The sequence below is a fragment of the Semicossyphus pulcher genome, unplaced genomic scaffold (assembly GCF_022749685.1).
Source record: "Semicossyphus pulcher isolate SPU_LCO1_2020_fin unplaced genomic scaffold, fSemPul1.0.p SCAF_23, whole genome shotgun sequence".
Classification (NCBI taxonomy): domain Eukaryota; kingdom Metazoa; phylum Chordata; class Actinopteri; order Labriformes; family Labridae; genus Semicossyphus; species Semicossyphus pulcher.
This window is the reverse complement of record NW_027211697.1, coordinates 13,027,668-13,046,334: the sequence shown is the minus strand read 5'-3', so window position 1 is coordinate 13,046,334 and position 18,667 is coordinate 13,027,668. Positions and strand designations below refer to the sequence as shown.

Here is an 18,667-nt window from a genome sequence, read left to right as displayed (position 1 = left end):
GAAATTGGAACTCATGAAAACATCAAAATCTAAACTACGAACGAACAGAAAACAAAGAAGAGAAACACTAAACTAGGTTGTGGATGGGTAAAAAATAGCTTTTCAATCAGATACAGAGAGAATTCATGAGCAACACAGAGATAACACACAACAAAGAGACAACAAGTCAGACAGGGAAGTCAACACATGGCTACACAGACTGCGGGGGCTTCACACAACACCAACTGAAATGAAACATGGCCACGATGGAAGCTGCGACTCTACCGCTTGTACACAACACAACACAAAACCACACAACGATCAAGAACTAAAAACAGCTTGACTGAAACTATAAATGTACTGGACTCTTTTAAAAGCATTGTTTACATGTATGATGTTATTGTACAATGACTGATCAGAAATGTTATGTTATGTTCTGCATGAATGAAGCAAAGAAGCATGTGAAATATAAAACTCGTGCACTTTAACCAAAAAGAAAACCAGAGGCCAGATGCAACCATGCTGTCACTGATTTTAATGATTCATATTCAACCGAATCGATCGAGACACAGCTGATTGTCGTGTACATTTTAAGAGAGCCTTGACACAGGTCATGGTTGCATGTAGCATGGTGTAGCACAGGTGCTCTATGAAGTGAAGGTCTATGAATGCACAAAGTGAGAGGCGACGCTTTTGAAAAGATGAAACAGCATAAAGAAGAGAGACTACTGAAGCCCACACACACACATAAACACTGTGCTGTCTGCAGCCAAAGCAGGCGTGCTGCTGCTGCTGCTGCTGCTGCTGGCACTTCTCCAGCCGCCAATCATCCAACTACCTTGCAGTCGTCTGCCAGTGAATTCCCCCAAGAAGAGTCCTGCGCACTCTTACCCTCCCTTTCCTTTGGGGGGTCGACAAAGTCCTTGGGGGGAAGAGTAAGAATGAAGCTCACATGTGCAGAAGCAGTTCAGCAGAAATGCATACAACGTGTGCATGTCTGTGAAGTGAGTGGAAAGGTTGTTGTATGTGAGGTATGTAGATGCAGGTAGGTCTAGGTATGTTTGTGTGTGGCCTCATGGCTAGGTCATCGTGTTAACTTGTCAAAACAATTATATAGCCAGCTGACACAATGTTGATTAAGTGACAAGTTTTGATAACTCAGTTTTAGCAACATCCTCAGTTCCAGCTTCTCATGTTGATGCTTTTTTATGTGATAGTAACCTGAACATCTTTAACAGCAGGAAACTGTGATGACATGTTTTAGTCTAATCAGTCTAACATGCAGCTAAAATACCTCTCTAGTTGTTCTTGTATTATAAGCTGAAGAAATTTAATTCTTAGTGTTTTTCAGTTATGACAATGTACAATGTTTCACCTTTTTCATCACAACCTGAAATATTGTTCAAATGTAGAGTGCAGTACAATTTACTGCACATCTGGTATTTAATTTGGTTTATTTAAAAAGGACCATTCCACTGATTAAACATCGCACTATAAATTTGTCGTGCTGCTGGACAGTGTAAAAATCTCCATGCAGCAGAACCAGAAACGTGTCTCATAAGCCACGCTTTTTTAACACAATGTAACTGAACTTCTGACTTCAGTTAGTAATCTCTACTGAGGCTTTAAGATGCTAGTTTCAAGCAGAAATGAGGAGCGGGCTGGAGAGGTCTGGTGAGCCCACTTCTTTCTAGCCCCTCACTCACACAGTAGTACTTCCCTGACCTGTTAACGTAGTTTTAATGAGTAGAATTGTTCCACTTTTAGTGACACTGCTTTGTTAAAGGTCCCTTTGAATGAAACAAAAAGCAATGATTAAAGTGATAATCTCGAAGATCTTCAGCGCCACCGATGGCGATAAACGGAATTGCCGGAGCACACTTCCCAGATATCCAGACAGTGCTGCATGTGTGACGTCCACGGTTGGCTCCGGTTGTAACTCTTGATTTTCCTGGCTGACGGTCGCTTTCCTTTTCAGACTGTTTGCTTCATCTGAGTGTCGAGTTTGTTTCTTTTTCTTTGGATTTTCACTTCTTGTTGAAGTTGTATCTGTAGTCATCCATCTTTTCTTTGTTCAGCCATAGTAGATTACTGTTTACTCGCAACACTTGCAGAGAGCGGAAAAGCAGCTGCTTAGCTCCGCCTACCCTCTCTGGCAGACCAACCACTGCTGGCTGATGGAAAACGCGTCACTTACTGGGCGCCGCTTGTGATATATCCTTGCATCGGCTCAATCACCATTGTGTTACCTCATTCGGCGATAGATAGAAACTGAACAGACATTTATCTTCGAGATTATCACTTTAAGAAAATATAATTTTTTAAGTTTTAAGGGCAATGGGATGATCTTGCTTGTATGACTCATACTGTAGATGGATTCAGATCATGTCCGGCATGCTGGCACATGCACATCATTAACCGGCCGTTGTGTTTTACTTTAAATGCCGCCCACTTCCATAAATAAATACAACATCTCCGTTTAGCTCAAGAGCCTGTCTGCATATCAAAGCCACTGGTGTTCAAAAGGGCTCGACAATAACCGTCCTGTAGCGCTGATTACATAAGAACCAATCACATTCAGCGAGCCACTTTCTCCCTCAGTGACTGGCTGAGAGCCATACAGCGGCATCACTCCCATCATGCATCACTCCACCGAGCTGATGTCCCAGTTTTAACAAAAACGCAGCAGTGGGATGAATTAGCTCTGTCACCCTGCAGGTCTTAACTGCCACAGATACAAACATCACCCACACACCAAATCATTTTGAAGAGCAACTGTCTGCTCTGAAGAGAAACACAAATAGAGCCATAACGATGTCTAAGATAGATGAACGACTCGTTCTCCCAGTAGGATTTAAAGCAGTTTAACATGCGTTTAAAGCTCTGTATTTTAATTTGCCCTGTTTAAAATAGAAAGTCACTGCTTTAATGAATATTCATGTGATATATTTGATGATGTCCCCTGACTGCCGCAGCAGGGGAACAGACACGTTTGCATATTCATCAATGGGTAAAGAGGAGGATGTCTGAAAACAGAGATGGCCTTGTCAGATGCCTACTTACATTTGCCTACACGCCTGAGCTTATCAAAGGCGCTCTATTTTTAACTGGAGCCAAAGCAAAAAGTGCTCTTTCTTCCAGCAGTGGCAGGACAGCTGGAAACGCTCATCCAGGAAACGGGATTACAGAGCTCATTTTATTGTCTATATTTAATGGGTGTTTTTGTTTTTACACTATTGAATCACAGTTAAAACAAGGTGTGTCCAGGTAGCGGTTATTATTATTTAGGTAATTTGAAGCAAGGGGGAAAAAATGATTAAACTGAATACTAGTTGGATCACAACTCACAATATCCTAAATTATTTAACAGCATTGAAATTCAGACTGAAGACTGTATTTAACAGGCAATAAGAAAAAAAGCTGACTCCAATAATAATTCTGTTTTGTTGTATTTTCTGTCGGACATATCATTATTTCTTTTTGCATGTCTGCCACCAATTCATTCTGACAAACACAACAGAAGAAGTCCTGTGTCCAGGAACAGCGATGATAAAGGTTGGCGTGTTCACACCCCTACCTTGAGGCTAGTGTTGGAGCGCGGCTGTGCTGGGTCGTTGAACCTCCAGCCCTCTGTGCCCAGTGTCTCTGACCTGAGCTGGGGGTCAGGGGTCAGCAGAGACGTCCCAGCAGATGATGGAAAGATGCCTAAAGACAGAGGCCGCTCTCTCCTGTGAGGACAAATCATTTTGGATCAACTCAAACAGTGTTTCGCTGTGTGGATATTTTTATTTGCCGTTTTTTCCAACTGATTAAGTTACATAAACACTAAAAGTAATGTGAGATGAAGTGAAATGTACCTACAAGGAATCTAAACCTGTAATATTTGTGTTTGTGCTGTTTATAAACATCAAAAGAAAAAGCTTTGATTATTTTCATGCACTGTTCAGGTGATATAGTGATTCCAACATCCAAGTCATAATAACGACAGGGGAATTGTCTAAAAACATCAGCAGAAGTCTGTTTCAAGATAATTACACCCAAGTTCAACAAATATGGTTTTATATTGTCAGTGCACAACATAATTAACCCCCACAGCACCAATTCTGTGTGTCTTGATGACACGCTTACAAGTTATTAAGATGGCAATCTGTCCCATCTCTACCATCCGTTCACATGCACGCAGCATTAATACAAACCCATCTGCTGCGGTCTTACCTGACTCGGCCGACAGCGCTCGACTCCGAAGTCTCGCTGATCTGCTGCAATTTGATCCTCTCAACATGCTCCATGTAATTATGAATCATCTGCAAAAGTCAACCAGAGCACAACTGTCATGAAAGTTGATTACAACTAGAAGACACTTTTGTCTATCGCTTCCTCTCCCCATCCTTCATCCCCTCCTCACCTCTGTGTGCCGCTGATGGAGGGAGTTGTATTCCTTCTTGAGCTCCAGTTCACGTTCTTCTAACCTGCCAACTAAAACAGAACACAACACCGTTCAGTTTACAGTGACTGAGACATGGATCATACTTTGTTATGAATTACTTGTAATATTCTCTTTAAATACAAGAACCAAGAAGGACAAAAAAACATGCGTGCAGGATCTGGACCACAACACCCTTCAAACTAAAACAAAGCCTATGAAGCAAGGGGCTACGGGAGGACATTAGTGATACATAATTAAAGAAATAGTTTGATATTTTACTAAATCTGCTTATTTGCTTTCTAGTTGATAATTCATCTGATAAACTGAAAATAAAGCTACCTCCTGAGGCTGGTTAGCTTAGCTTAGCATAAAGACAGGAAACAGGTGGATAACAGCCAGCCTGACTCTATCCAGGGGTCATAATATAAAATCTACAAGCAAATCTACCAGCGTTAGTTATTAAACTTTATATCTTGTTTGAACAGAAACCAAAGTGTAAAAACAACAGAGGTTTATGCAGGTTGTGTCTCAGACTATTTCTTGCCTGGGAGCTGTCACTTCCTGGATTCTACGCTAGTTGCAACTGCTCAGAGGCAAGAAAATAATCCTGCATTTTACTTCTTATGAAAAAAAACAACACTTTCAATTGTATGCTGCTTAAACAAATGAGATATAACATTTCCATTCATAAATGTGTGAGCCTCAGCATTACTGGTTTGCCTCTGTTTCCAATCTGTATGCCAAGCTAACTAGCTGCGAGCAGCATCTTCATATAGGGAGCAGTATTTATCTTCTCACTCGCTCCACCAAAAAAAACACATATCACAAAATATCAAACTATTCCTTTAAAGCTCTTAGGCAGGCGCTGTGACTGGGCTGAGCGGCTAATCTCCCTCAAACTGGTTTCAATGTTGTTACAAAGTGACAAAAACACCTAATCCCCTATAAGTGCGTCAGGTTCAGCCTAAGCCAGACAGAAAGCTACCGCAAAAACAGATTTACTACATAAAGCCTGGATACTATCAATTACAGCAGCTAAAGCCTCTGCATGCTGTGACGGTATCTCGCCTTAGTGAGTATTTTGACATTAACCAGAGATTTCATCCTGCTACCATGAGTCATCAAATTCACGGAGACATGTAATGCAGTGAGACAGCTGAAGTGTGAAGTAAACCCTCCTGTGTGTCTGCATTAGTGATGTGTATGTTTGACATGTAGGAGCTGAATGTAGCCATGATGCTGACTGTATTAATAGTTCATTTACTACTAAAAGCTGTTCAACACAGTGACAAAATAACACTAGTTTCTCTTATATACACTCACACATGATATGTAACACAAAAATAACACCATGGAAATCTCATCTGTTATCACCAGTTATTTAATCAAATATAATGAATCTGTGGGAGGCCAGGGGAGTGAGATGTGTGTCTATATATAATTCTTTATCATCAGATTGTTGGATGCGTTCTGCAGTCTGACATGCTGAGGCTCCACACAGATATTATCCAATGATCCTCAACCAGAAAAGGGCTTCACTGATATCGAAAGTTTAGTTTACGTAATGGTCCCACATTACAAAATCTCTCACATTAAAATGCGGCTTGATGTCAGTCTGATGTGCACAGGAATTAATAACAATGATGAGTTTTAAATGCCACTATCAGGTGTGCTAAAAAGCAAATACAACTAGGTTATAGTGATGAGAATCCCGGCTCTTTCACTGATACAGAACATTTGGCTAAGCTCATCAATAAGAGGCAGCTCTATATTTAGCACCACTTCTGGCTTTCATAATCCAGCCAAATTTAACAATGGTTTGAACTATAATGGGCTGCAGTGGTTCGCGCTGTTGCCTCACAGCTGGAAGGTTCCTAGTTCGAATCCCAGTTTGGACGTAGCGGGCCTTTCTGTGTGGAGTTTGCATGTTCTCCCCATGCATGCGTGGGTTCACTCCGGGTACTCCGGCTTCCTCCCACAGTCCAAAGACATGCTCGTTAGCTTCATTAGTGACTCTAAATTGCCTGTTAGTGTGAATGTGAGCTTGCCTGTCTCTATGTGTCAGCCTTGTGATTGACTAGCGATCAGTCCAGGGTGTACCCCGCCTCTCGCCCAGTGACAGCTGGGATAGGCTCCAGCCCCCTGCGACCCTGACCCTGTTTTTTTCAGTAACTGTAATTATTAATCTGTTGTATAATCCCTCATCTGGATAAGGGGACAAAATTAACTTCAATTATAAAAAATCTATTTAATTAGGCCTTCATCGCACTCTGTGAGAAAGCATGAATTCAATCTTTCAACTTCCCACATCTTTTTATTTAAACCTCTTTCACAAAAAATAACTGCCTGAAAAGCCTCTTTAGCCTGTTTTACAATCACCTAATCATAGTACAAACATTTTTCAGTGCTTACATAGCTTAACAAAAATGTTTCTGAAAACATAAATACTTTTGTTACAATTAAATTTACTGCACAATTAAAGCAGTTAAATAATAAAAACATCGGCTACTGCCATCGGCGCACGTCACCTTATTTGCCGATGGGCCGATGTCTGTCAACACGGCCGATATTGGCCGATTCCGACGTTCAGCCGATGCATCGGTGCATCCCTATATCACACATGTATTGAATGTTTTACTCACATGTATTTTATGTTGCCAGCCGGTGCAAGATATCAAATATATAATATTTATTTAAACGTTTCTGGATTGTGTGTTTAATTTATATTTTATAGGATTATCCTCTTGTTCTGTCTGACGGTAGGAAGAGAACGGTTCCAATCTCAATTTTAAAGGAGACGGCTCATACAGCCGACACATTCACGACAGACGCATCAGCTCCAGGCGAGAGAAAATAAAGCAAAAACAATAGCAGAAGCACTTTGGCTATAAAAATCTGAGCTACACTATTTTTGCCAATCATCTGTTATCCATGGCCTTATTAACTCTGCAGGAGCTGTGGACTCTGTCCCAGATGCCTCGGGACACAATCAGCTCTGCTGCTGCATCATGCAGTAATGAATGAATGATTTACTATTCGCTGGGAGTGGAGGAGGGCTGACTGAACCTACTGACCAGCTGCATGTACACTCTCCGCTTCATACAGGGGGGATAGCTCATTGTGATTGATAATGGAATAAAATAGCAAAATGATTTTCGTGTCATTTTTCAGAAAAAAAAACGAAACACTTAGACACATTTTCTCCTCATGTAAGCTTCTGCTAACAGTTTAATAAGGAAGAAAGTCGTGTTGGCAGCTTTGTGAATGGATGACTCACTTTAACCAGCTTTGTTGCTTCACTACTGGATACTGGACCAGTCACTGTGGGAATCCACTATTTCCAACAAGACAGACAGTAAGAGCCAGTCACCACACATTCCCACCCCTAATCCACCAGTAAGATGGGCGGTAATTCACTGTCGCATTAGGAGGATGGGAATAATAGAAATCCTATAATCCCATTACTGTTACCCCGCAAAGAGGCAGAAAGAGAGTGTGAGTGTGTGCAGAGGGAAAGTAGACATAACAAGCCGATAAAGAGACATCTAACAAACGAGGAAGATTAGATGAAGAGAGTAAAAAAGTAGAAGGAAGCACAGAAAACAGACTATTAGAGGAAGGGCAAGGTGTAATCAATGATCAATATTTTAATCTGCCTGTGAATGTACGTGCATGTTTATGTGCTCACTCTGGTCAGCGTAGTTCCTGATCTTGAGTTCCAGTTGCCGGGAGTGGGACTCCATCCTGTCCACGTGGTTCTGCAGGTCCTTCTTATCCTGTTCATGAGTGTCTTCAAACTCGATGAACTTCTGCTCAGGAGCACAAAGAGACAAACACAGAGAGAGAGAGAACTCGGTCAGTTGTCATTAAAAGACTGACGCTGTCCGAGAGATAATAAGATGTTTATTTACATAACAGAGAAAAGGACTTGTGTGGAATGTTGGTCGGACAAAACGAGATATTTAAAGATGCTACCTTATCTAATTTATCAGCTTAATAATCAATCTATTATGACACTTATCATTACAGCCCCAATACGCATGTATTATTACAAAATAGCAGAGACCACATGTGCTGTTGTGACAACACAACTCCTTTTGAATGTTTAAATATGTCTGAATCAGGACTTGGGGGACAGGATGTGACTTAATGGTTCAACTTATTGGTTCATCCGGAAATTCTGGTTCCTCCCAGTTTTGCGTGTGTGTGTGCGTGAGTGTGTCTCGGCATCCACATCCTGTCCAGCTGAGCAAGCTAAGGCCCTAATGTGGCTACCGTCCCTCCTCTGTGTGCATGAGTCTCACTGTACTTTGATGTTATAGCCTGCGGGGCAGTTTGCTACATGTGGGGAGCTGAAAGAAGAATCGAGGACAATGACAAATCATCTCAAGAGTAAATAAATCTTCCGCATGTGTTGCATCATGTTTGCTGTGGATTTAAAGTGGCAAGTACAAGGTTTTTATTCAGGACTGGCCAGTTCATTTGTTAAACAAATGTTGAGTAAAAACTTTGGGCTCTGGGTTTCATTTGTTGGGCACTTTCTGTTGTTTGATGGACTAAACAATCACAGGATTACTTGAGAAAATAGGCAATAATGAGTATAACTGTTACCTTAAAGACCCCTCCAGTGTAAATCCAGTGTTTAACCTTGTAAACATCTCCATGTGGTGTTCTTCATGTAGTCACCTCCATGGCTGGGCCTGTCTGCTTTTAAACTGCAGTGTACCAAGGACAGGCTGAACAACACGTGTTCAGATTGGCAGGTTTGAGACATCACAAACCTAAGGAGCCAATCCCGTTAATGGACGGGGTGACGCTATGCATATCATTATGTGTAACCTATGGCAACCACTTTAGTGATGTGCGAGCCAGCTGTAACCGCCATCGTCATTTTTGCAAACTGACGACCGGCTACTAACGTACTACTACTAGCTAGGTTTCCACAAGTTGCCACGAAAAGATGGCAGAGACATGTTTTGTTTTCACGATGGAGGGGGCAGTCGGAAATGTGCATAGTGGGCGGGGCCTATGCAGATTTGTGAATTTTTAATGAGGGAGAAGAAGGAGAGGCCTTGGGAGGATTTTTACAAGGTAATTAAACATGACTGGAGCTGATATTTAAAATAATGCAACATGAGCAAACATAAAAATATCAACAGCAGCTGTCTCATGGTCATATAGAGCAATAACTGATGGTATGAATACATGTAACTAAAACAGAAGGCAGGTTTGGAACCATTGGGAAACTGGAGAAGGCTGCACTTAAGTTTTAATGATCTGAACAGCTGGCAACATGACCCAAACTTAATATAAATCAATGATTTTCACATGGTAATCAATTTTATAAGTTATTTATGCTCTTTCCTTTCATCTTTATGTCTTTAAATGACATTACAGATTACAGGTAACATGTTGCAATAAAAAACAGAGCAGGAAAGATGATGATTCTATTTGTTTAATTTAATTAAATCTTAAATGAGTTAAATAATAATAATAATAATAATAATAATAATAATAATGATGGTCATTCCAGCCAGTAAAAGGTCTTTAAAAAAAGAGTCAATACACATGAAAGCTTGAACTGTTCATCTCTGCAAGCTGCCCCCTGAAAAGAAATGTGACACCCTTTCCTTCTCTGCAAATGTGTGTAGGGGTCAGTCTGCAGAATTTGACACTTTAATCAAAGATGCAGAAAACGAAAGGGAATAAAAATGCAAGCGGAGGACTCTGCTCGTTTCTGACAAAGGATCACATGACCTGGAAGTAATACCATGCCTCTCCAACCGGCTCAGCTCACTGCTCCTCCGGGGTGTGGACAAAGTCTTTCCCAGGACAGTGCTGTAAACACTGATTTAATGTGCATTTAGATTTCACGTGATACCATAACAATGAATGATACACTGGTGTTGTCATTGTGTATGTGTATAAGAGTTTGACTGCCAGGCTGTCACACTGTTGCACTGTCACTGTGAGTACAATGTCCACAGCACACTGGGCCGGTGTCCCTGCTGTCCTGACGCCCTGAGTCAAAGAGACAAGCTGGGACAGAAGGTCTGAGTCACATCACATCGCCCTTCATACGAACACGCCCGGGGCCAGGAGGCAGCAGGTTCACACATCTTCAGCATTATCCCAAACAAAACACAAGATCGCTCACACATAAATTAATACACAAACAGGGTTTGACTTATGTGGACAATGTCTGATTAGGAAATGAGCTTGTATACAAGATGCTGACTTCATTTTATATTTATTACTTAAAAGAGTTTTTCTGCTGATTTCAAAGTCAGTCTACTCAGCCTCAAACTATTATATAATAATAATGTCTTCTGTGGCTCAGGGGGAGCTTTATAAACTATGCTAAAGGGTTAGAATTATGGTTACTTGATGTGTTTTAAACCATAAGGTTAAAGATGTAGGTATTTATCGGGCAATAAGTGTCAGATGAGCAGTGCTGTCAAGGAGCATCGCAGAAAAAATAGAATCCAGTGTCTATTTTGCATCTTAAACGACACTTAAACTCTCAGCTTCTGTTGCATTAATTGAGACCCTTTTTGATCTGTACCTGAACTTTGTGGACGTACGCTAGCGCTGCACAATATGGGGAAAAAATATATTTTGAACGATATGATTCACAAATTGCTTGAAAGATGATTTTTGCATTTCACTGATGATTTCACTGCAACTTATAGTACAACAAACACGTTTTCTTACATCTAGCAAACAAGATTTGTGACTTAGAATATGTCTACAGTATTTTAGTACTTCATTGTAATGCATTTTTGTTACACATTTTATTGAATCAAAAAATTGCAGCTTCTGCGATTTGGATTTTGCACTTCAACATAATAAGATTCGGATTAGGGCTATATATCACAATGTAGGATTTTGGCCATATCTTGATAACGATATATATTGCGATATATCATGCTTTCTGATAATTTAACAAATAATTAGTCTATATGAAATATTTACATAGTAAAGCATATTTTTGGATAGTCCGACTTAAAATTTTTACAAATAAGTAAAGTACGTTAATGTCCATGTCAATAAACAGCACCTCCCTCTATGGTTCGCTCCAGGTTCGCGCCCACGTGCAAGGATTAGAACGTAAAGCGTTGTCAAAGTGACGCAAAAATTGCCATAAATTGACAGCTCAGCGTCACGATAGAGACGATATATAAAAACACATACGACAGATGTTTTCATATAGTTTTAACGTATATATTGTCATATTGCCCAGCCCTAATTTGGATGATAGTTAAATTCATTGTGCAACCCACCTGAAACCAAACTTTGTAGCATGAAAATCATTTGCTCTGTCAAGCAATTTAGCAATTACGCTACAAGGGAATCGGAATAGGCCGATATTTGGCGATTCATCGAGATTTGGTGGGCACAGACTCTACAGGGCCAGGGGGTATCTGAGGTCCTCATTTCACCATGACGTGCTTCACATTTAAATACACTTGACTGCTTTCTATACTATAGTATACTGGGCATCTTCAATATCCTGTACATCTTAGAGATGTTATTTGATATACCTGATTGAGCAAGTAAGTGATTATGTAGGTGATGATATGGCTAGAGTGCTTTGTACAGGGGTGAAGGGTGGGAATGATGACCTGCTGGAAGTACAGGGTTTATTTTATATGCAGTAATATGGTTATAAGGGATAGTTTGGGTAAAGATGTGGTGGCGACATTTATTACTTTATAGTGGCACCATCAAAGGTAATCTGTAATCCTTCCAACTGATTAACTGTCTACGTGTTCTTTTCCTTGTGTTTGTATCAAATTTATATTACAATGATGTCCCAAAATGCTGAGTCACGTCACTTGCTGTTTCTCCAGTCAGACGTGGATCCACTATATCTGATGCAATAGGGGAGCTGATGTATTATAGGGTAAATTTGATGTTATGGTGGTTATGTTTTTAAGTTTAGAAGGGGCGTTTGTTTAGGCAGTGATTCAAAACTCCCATCCTTGGATCAGAGAACAGTGTTATGTCACTGACCAGACACACAGCTAATACAAAGAGAGGGGCCATTGCAGCCATGACACTGCCTTGTTTACATCTCCAATGAGCTCCGCGGGAGGAGGATGCTGCTCGGAACACGTGTATAGGTTAAATCACGGCACAGGGATGCTTGGAGGGCAAAAACACCCGAGGCAGCCTTCATTCCTCCCCATAAAGGATGCTGGCTGGCGACCATCCCATTTCCCAGCTCCATTCAACTCACCTCCTCTGCGTGTTTCCTCAGCGCTTTCTCCCGCTCGTACTGAGTGATGAGCTGCTCGTTGTCCTCCTTTAGCAGCTCCAGCTCCACTTCGTGCTCCTGGTTCTCCGCGAACACCGAGTCCAGGTTCTCCAGCACGGCCACGACCAGCGGCATCAGCTCCTTCACCACGTCCTCGTCGTATTTACCGATGAGCCGCTCGAACTCGCGGTAGATGGAGTTGGCCAGGCCCGATACCCGCTCAGACATTATCGCTGATGTCCCCGGGTCGTCCTGGTACACAACTCCGTCTTCTAGCTCCATTTTTAGTCCTCTCCCGTACAGCAAACAGGACCAATGTGGGTTATTCCGCGTCGCCCGCCACTGTGAACACCGTTATCCGCTTAATTGAAAGCAGCGTTACTTCAATTTAACGTACACATTGAGAACATAACACGGCTAGACTATACGATGCAAGATAGGCTACGTGGATTTCTTCCTCTTTTTCCCTCACTTGTCCCACGTTACCTTCAAGTGCTCTTCAAAAGCTACTACTTTCTAGTTTCACTGAAAGACCCAAATCACTCAGTTAAGTTTCTGGGATATTTTTTATTTTGAGGGGCTAAGATATGCAAATTAAATTCTTACATAGTCCTAAATAACATCAGCGAACAACATAACACTTTGTTTTTAATCTATCACGAGCTTCCCAATTCTAATAGTCACTTGCAAGCCTGTGACCAATATTTCCGACGGTAAGTGAAGGCGCCATCACAACAGCTGAGTTGTTGACCAGATCACGTGATGACGTCATATTCATCTAACAACGTAAGATGATTTTCACTGACAGGCTGATATTGTACACGGTTTTACTTAATTATTTTCAGGATTAATAAGAGAAAAACATAACTCGGAAGAAATTAGTAAAATAAAAAGTAAGAGAGGATTAAAAAAGTTTTCATAGTTTAAATTTTAATTTCTTTTTTCTTTTTTTTGTAGTGGTGGTGTGTGTGTATGTGTGTGTGTGTGTGTGTGTGTGTGTGTGGGACGGAGGGGGTCCTACTGGTCCCCATTTTTTTTTTTTTTTTTTTTTTAAACTGAGCTCCCCTCCACAATAATTATGGAATAAATATATATATACAATATTATCTACAGAAAAAACATATACACATTAATTTGGCTTATATTTCTACATAAAAAATTATAATTATATTTTTCATTGACATAATTACATTTCAGTAATGCTAGTGATGATGACCGTTGAACTTTGCTGCCAGTGCGATTCATTTGGTTTGTTTGTGTCGAATGTGTGGGACAATATACACATACCTTACTATGACAGTTACTTTGTTACTACAATTGTCAAATTGATTCATTATGACATTAATATCATAGGTTAGTGCACTACCTGCAGGTAAGCTACGTCTGTCATGTGCTGTGTGCTGCAGGCTTACGTTAGCTACAGTTGGTAGACAGCTGGTAGGTGTTTGGAGTTGTGTATCGCTGTTTGATAATTCTGCTTCAACATAACGTTATTTACATCTGGCAGTGCTGTAATCGTTTTTGCTCACAGCGGAATGATTTTGTAAATCCACAGATGCTTTTTAAGGTCAATGTGATTTGGGCTTTTGATTGTTGTGTACTTTTCGTATGCATTTTTGTCTATTAGTATTGCAGAGAATTTCTTGCATTGTACCTTAGTAACGTGCATTTTATTAATATACCTGGGCTGAGGGGGCTCCTCTTTCTGTAGTTATATTTCTTATTGTTGTTGCATCAGTTCTCAGGCACTGCTGCTGATTACAGGGCACCTAATGTGAGACCGGGTTGCACAGGATTAAAGTCCACAGTATGGGTTTGAAATGATAATTTAAAGAGGAAATATCTACAAATTTCATTATTATTTTTCCTTTTTTATTGTGTTTTTCCCCCCCTGAACATCAGTTCTCTCACACAATGATTCAATATTTATACTACACGTAGCCAAAGTATTTATTAAGAAAGGTTAAATGCAGAGGTTATTACACACTTCATGAAATTACCATGCACCCTTTTCACACTGAGATGAAGCAAGAGTTGCTTGCCTTTGCAGCGTGTCCATCTACAGGCTGTTTGCAAAGTCTTCTCCAGAGTTAATTATGTGTCTGAGCGCGCTCAGTATCAGTACATCAATGTCGTCATCTGTGTCGATCTCTGAGTGGTAGTTCTTCACCGGAAAGATGCAGTTCAGTGTAATACCAAGCGACACATTCAACTGTTCCATCTAAATTGAAGAAATGACACCACAGGGTGGATCAATAGAGGAGTTTTTGTATTTGAATATTACAATGTATAAGTGAATTAAGATTTCAAAACTCTATAAACTAACCTTTTCCTTCATGCTCTTGCTCTTATACACATTCTTTATGTCTGCTTTGATCTCTGGACAGGCTTCGTCAATGTGCGTGAGAATCGCTATTTGGGGAATCTCTGCAGATAAAGATCAGAATCCAAGTCAGTCGAGTTAATGTTTGGGAGGTTATTTTATTCAACTCATGAAGCAGAATAACTGAGCCTAACCCTTACTCAAGTCTCTGGCTGCAAGTCTGACGTTCTTCAGCTTATCCATATATTTATCATTCAGTAAATGTACTTTGCTGGCATCGACGACACAGACCAGAACATGAATGTGGTCATTGGGATTCGGGTCTTTGTTGTAGCTTTGACTCTCCTGGCTTAAAGCAGAGGCAGGATTGAACTGGAAAGCAGTGTGAAATAAAAATCTATGTATTACAATTGTTAATGCAAAGCAGATCTCAAAGGTGGATTGTAAAAGTTTAGTAAAATCACGGTACTTTGTAATTGTCTTTTACGTGTCCCTTCATGGCCAGTTTGATGTCATCTTCAGAAACTCCCCCGTCTGTTTCAGACCCGAGGCCCATGATGTCAGAGAAGGTGAAAGGGTAAAATGTCTCCGGTGTTCCTTTTTGGATTTTGTAAGTCGTGAACTGAAAAAACATGAAGATGCAGTTATTTTGACAATAGTGCCACCTATTGGATGATGGCCTTATGGTTGGTTTGTCTCTTCCTAACACAATTAGAAGCTCAGTACTGCTGCCTGCCTGATCTTTGTGCAGCACTCATCATTAAAAATGAATTAAATTCAACACTCTGAAAAGTGATGCGTACTTGAACTGTGAAACTCTTCTGAGAGGTTGCGTTTGCCAAAGCTCGATTGGCTATCCTGCCTTTTAACATGCTGTCGACAGAGTTGATGAAACTGGACTTGCCAGAACCAACGGGTCCGTGAAGCAGAATTTTGATCTGCTGGTTCTTTTTATGAGGCTGATAATCCTTCACAAACTGCAGGTCTCTCTCTTTGGTGCTGTTCAGTGAGGAAGTAAGACACCCATTACATGACAACTATGTTAGTGAGACTCACAACAAACAGCAGTGTGTGTGTGTGTGTGTGTGTGTGTGTGTGTGTGTGTGTGTGTGTGTGTGTGTGTGCAGCTTTGCAGTTTGTTTCTTAAAATAGGAAGTGAAAGAGAAACCATTACACCAGAGGCACCACACCCATAACACACGACTCACCCCCATGATATTTTCCTCCATGGTTCTGTAAAGGCTGACAAGAGGTAATAGATTATAAACCATAACAAAAATACAATATTTAAAATGTAATCAAGTTTAAACAATATTCTGTAATATTTTGAGTAGCTTACTCTTAGGAGAAGGAGGGGGCTTTGATGAGAATAGTCCACACATTGCTACAGTCAGATAGAAAAGCAGCATGTAAACAAAACAAAAAAATATATATATATATTTCATATATGATTGACATGTTTTTGCAATGTTTTGCAATAAGCAAAATTGAAACAGCAGAGGATACTGCAAATGCAAAAAGAAACACTGAAACATTAAATGTGTAAATTCAATTTCAGTCTTTTATCCCCAAAAATTTTTTCATCATTAAATGAACAGTTCACTTATTAATATCAAATTGAAATGATCAATAATCTGCTCCAATAAATTAAAGCTAAAGCTGGGATTTACTTCATTTTTATGTAAAATAATTCATTAAGTTAATGAATAACTCATCGGACAAAAATATACAGATAGAACAATAACTTGATAATCACAAAGGCATGTTTTATCACTGCATGTGAGGAGAGAAAAAGCAAAGTCCTTACCTAGTGCCGAGTGTCACTTGAGTGCGGTGCTGTAATGTTATCTGAAAAAAACTAACTCTGCCTGCTTTCACTTTCAATTTGAAATTACATTTTACTACAGGTTCTGACAAGCCTGTCACTAGGAGGCTGTTTCTTCCAGGGGCCAGTGCTGCCAGGCCACCAATCTGCTTTTTGTTCTAATAAGTTTTTCCCAACTTCTCATTTTCAATTATATTTTTGTTTTTTTTTCAATTATTGCAGGCTGTACAAACAAGAATACAGCTGTTATACAAGTAGGAGAAAGTGACAAGTTAACGTGACAGTTATGGGATAAAGTGACATGGTATGCAGGATGAGATAATACAGTATATGGTATGAGGTCTAAGGTTTACAATATGTTACAATCTAACATGCAGTATAAAAGTGGCAAATAAATACAATGCGTAAGTAATATAACTGTAAAAATTGCAAATAGATAGTATAATATGGTATAGTACAGTGTAATATAATATAATATAGAGTATGGTAATAATAACAGAATGTATATTGTGAACATATACATAGAAATGAAAGAGACTCAGATGAAGAAGAAAGGATTTAGATGCACCAAAAGAATATTTTTTATTTTGCATAAGGATTGTGATGCAAACATTCTCACAAATTAAATTAGCTTCATCTACGGTATATATAAAATGAAACGTAAGGAACAAAATCAATGCTGAGCTGTATTTACACTATTTCCTGTGATGACTTTTAACAATTAGTGTATCATTACTTCGGTGTCAATGAGCCACCACATGATTGCAGAGTACAAACCCACAACTTAGTGAAAAGGTGCTTTCAGCTCTGAAGCAGTATCAAAGGAATGTCATGTTGAGCATCATATGCTATGACCAAAGTAAGTCCCTCCCTCCCAGTCATCATACCAGTCTTCAGATAAACGCTGACCTCTGGTTAACATGTGCACATTTATTGAACAAACACAAAACATGTTTCAAGTGAACAATATGTACGTAATACTGTACTGACATTATTTAAGAACTCCTTAAGAACAGCACACAGGAAAATAAGGCAAACCATATAGATTAGAGCTCCAAACATTTTAATATAGTTAAATACATCTTCTTATCCCTTTTTAAACCCATTATTGCATGCAGTCCAAATGAAAAAAATCCATCTGCTGGGTCCATAATATGGCTAGCTCGTTCTGTCAGGGTTTAGGTTTTAAACAAATGGTTGAGGACCCAGATGCAGACTGATAAGTATTTATTTCAACAAAAAAAGGGCAGGAGGCAAAACAAAAGGCTTACTGATTAGAAGGGTCCAAGGCAGGCAAACAAAATCCAATGGCAAAAAAGGTCCAACAAAACAGGCAATAAATAAACTAAATAAATCAGAAGGTGAAAAAATCCACACAGGGAACACTGAGACCACTGAGAATAAACCAACACGATGGATGCACAAGGACAGATGAAAACGAGCTAGCACTGGGACAAGGGAAGACAAAGACTAAATACACTGGGGAGGTGAAACGAATCGGGCACAGGTGACACAATCAAGGGAGCAGGTGAAAACAATAAGGGCAGGGCACATAATCTAACAGAAACAAAATTAAACAATAAGTACTCCTGACAGTTACAGGCTATGTGGAGGTGCATCCTCTTAGGCTACTGTGTGTGTTACTTTGTTTTCCCTGTAACACTTTGTTTACACTGTGTGTGCCCTTGACAGTGCCGGTAAGTTGTGTGTGATATTCCGGTCATGTCCATAACACTTTGTTTGCAGCGTTGTGTGAGGTTGCCGTCCCGAGTGGTGTTTTTGTAGGTTTGCTGGTTTGGATTTTCGGAAGTTGCTTTGTCTGTCAGGCTATAAGGCTGCGTGTCCACTAACGCC

General features: G+C 40.0%; 2 protein-coding genes across 3 annotated transcripts in view; both read right to left on the bottom strand.

Moving 5' to 3' along the window:
• The window catches only part of spag9a (sperm associated antigen 9a), a 28,889-nt gene extending 15,775 nt beyond the window's left edge, over nucleotides 1–13,114 (bottom strand). Inside the window, exons 1-6 of one of the 2 annotated variants that reach the window (XM_069674124.1) lie at nucleotides 12,648–13,114; nucleotides 8,094–8,214; nucleotides 4,385–4,455; nucleotides 4,195–4,283; nucleotides 3,557–3,707; nucleotides 818–901 (exon numbers count right to left, since the gene is read on the bottom strand). In XM_069674124.1, the coding sequence (XP_069530225.1) occupies nucleotides 818–901; nucleotides 3,557–3,707; nucleotides 4,195–4,283; nucleotides 4,385–4,455; nucleotides 8,094–8,214; nucleotides 12,648–12,947 (816 nt within the window). In that variant the 5' untranslated portion in view covers nucleotides 12,948–13,114. The remainder of the gene's footprint in view (nucleotides 1–817; nucleotides 902–3,556; nucleotides 3,708–4,194; nucleotides 4,284–4,384; nucleotides 4,456–8,093; nucleotides 8,215–12,647) is intronic. The other variant, XM_069674126.1, reaches the window with a different exon arrangement.
• A 1,426-nt stretch (nucleotides 13,115–14,540) lies between these two features.
• Nucleotides 14,541–16,833, bottom strand: LOC138603018 (interferon-induced protein 44-like). The gene is made up of 8 exons (XM_069674672.1): nucleotides 16,796–16,833; nucleotides 16,328–16,372; nucleotides 16,197–16,230; nucleotides 15,792–15,987; nucleotides 15,458–15,610; nucleotides 15,189–15,360; nucleotides 14,992–15,092; nucleotides 14,541–14,886 (listed from the first exon to the last, which is right to left on the bottom strand). Exons 2-8 carry the CDS (start codon nucleotides 16,368–16,370, stop codon nucleotides 14,725–14,727), a joined length of 861 nt encoding a protein of 286 aa, XP_069530773.1. The 5' UTR covers nucleotides 16,371–16,372; nucleotides 16,796–16,833; the 3' UTR covers nucleotides 14,541–14,724.
• Nucleotides 16,834–18,667: the final 1,834 nt, after the last annotated feature.

Bases quoted from the DNA above. Each gene is read 5' to 3' on its own strand.
- LOC138603018 (XM_069674672.1), bottom strand. From the start codon at position 16,370: ATGTGTGGACTATTCTCATCAAAGCCCCCTCCTTCTCCTAAGA. The intron at 16,231-16,327 runs GTAAGCTACTCA...ACCTCTTGTCAG, and splicing joins GCCCCCTCCTTCTCCTAAGA to CCTTTACAGAACCATGGAGG. The intron at 14,887-14,991 runs GTTAGTTTATAG...TCTTCAATTTAG, and splicing joins GCAAGAGCATGAAGGAAAAG to ATGGAACAGTTGAATGTGTC.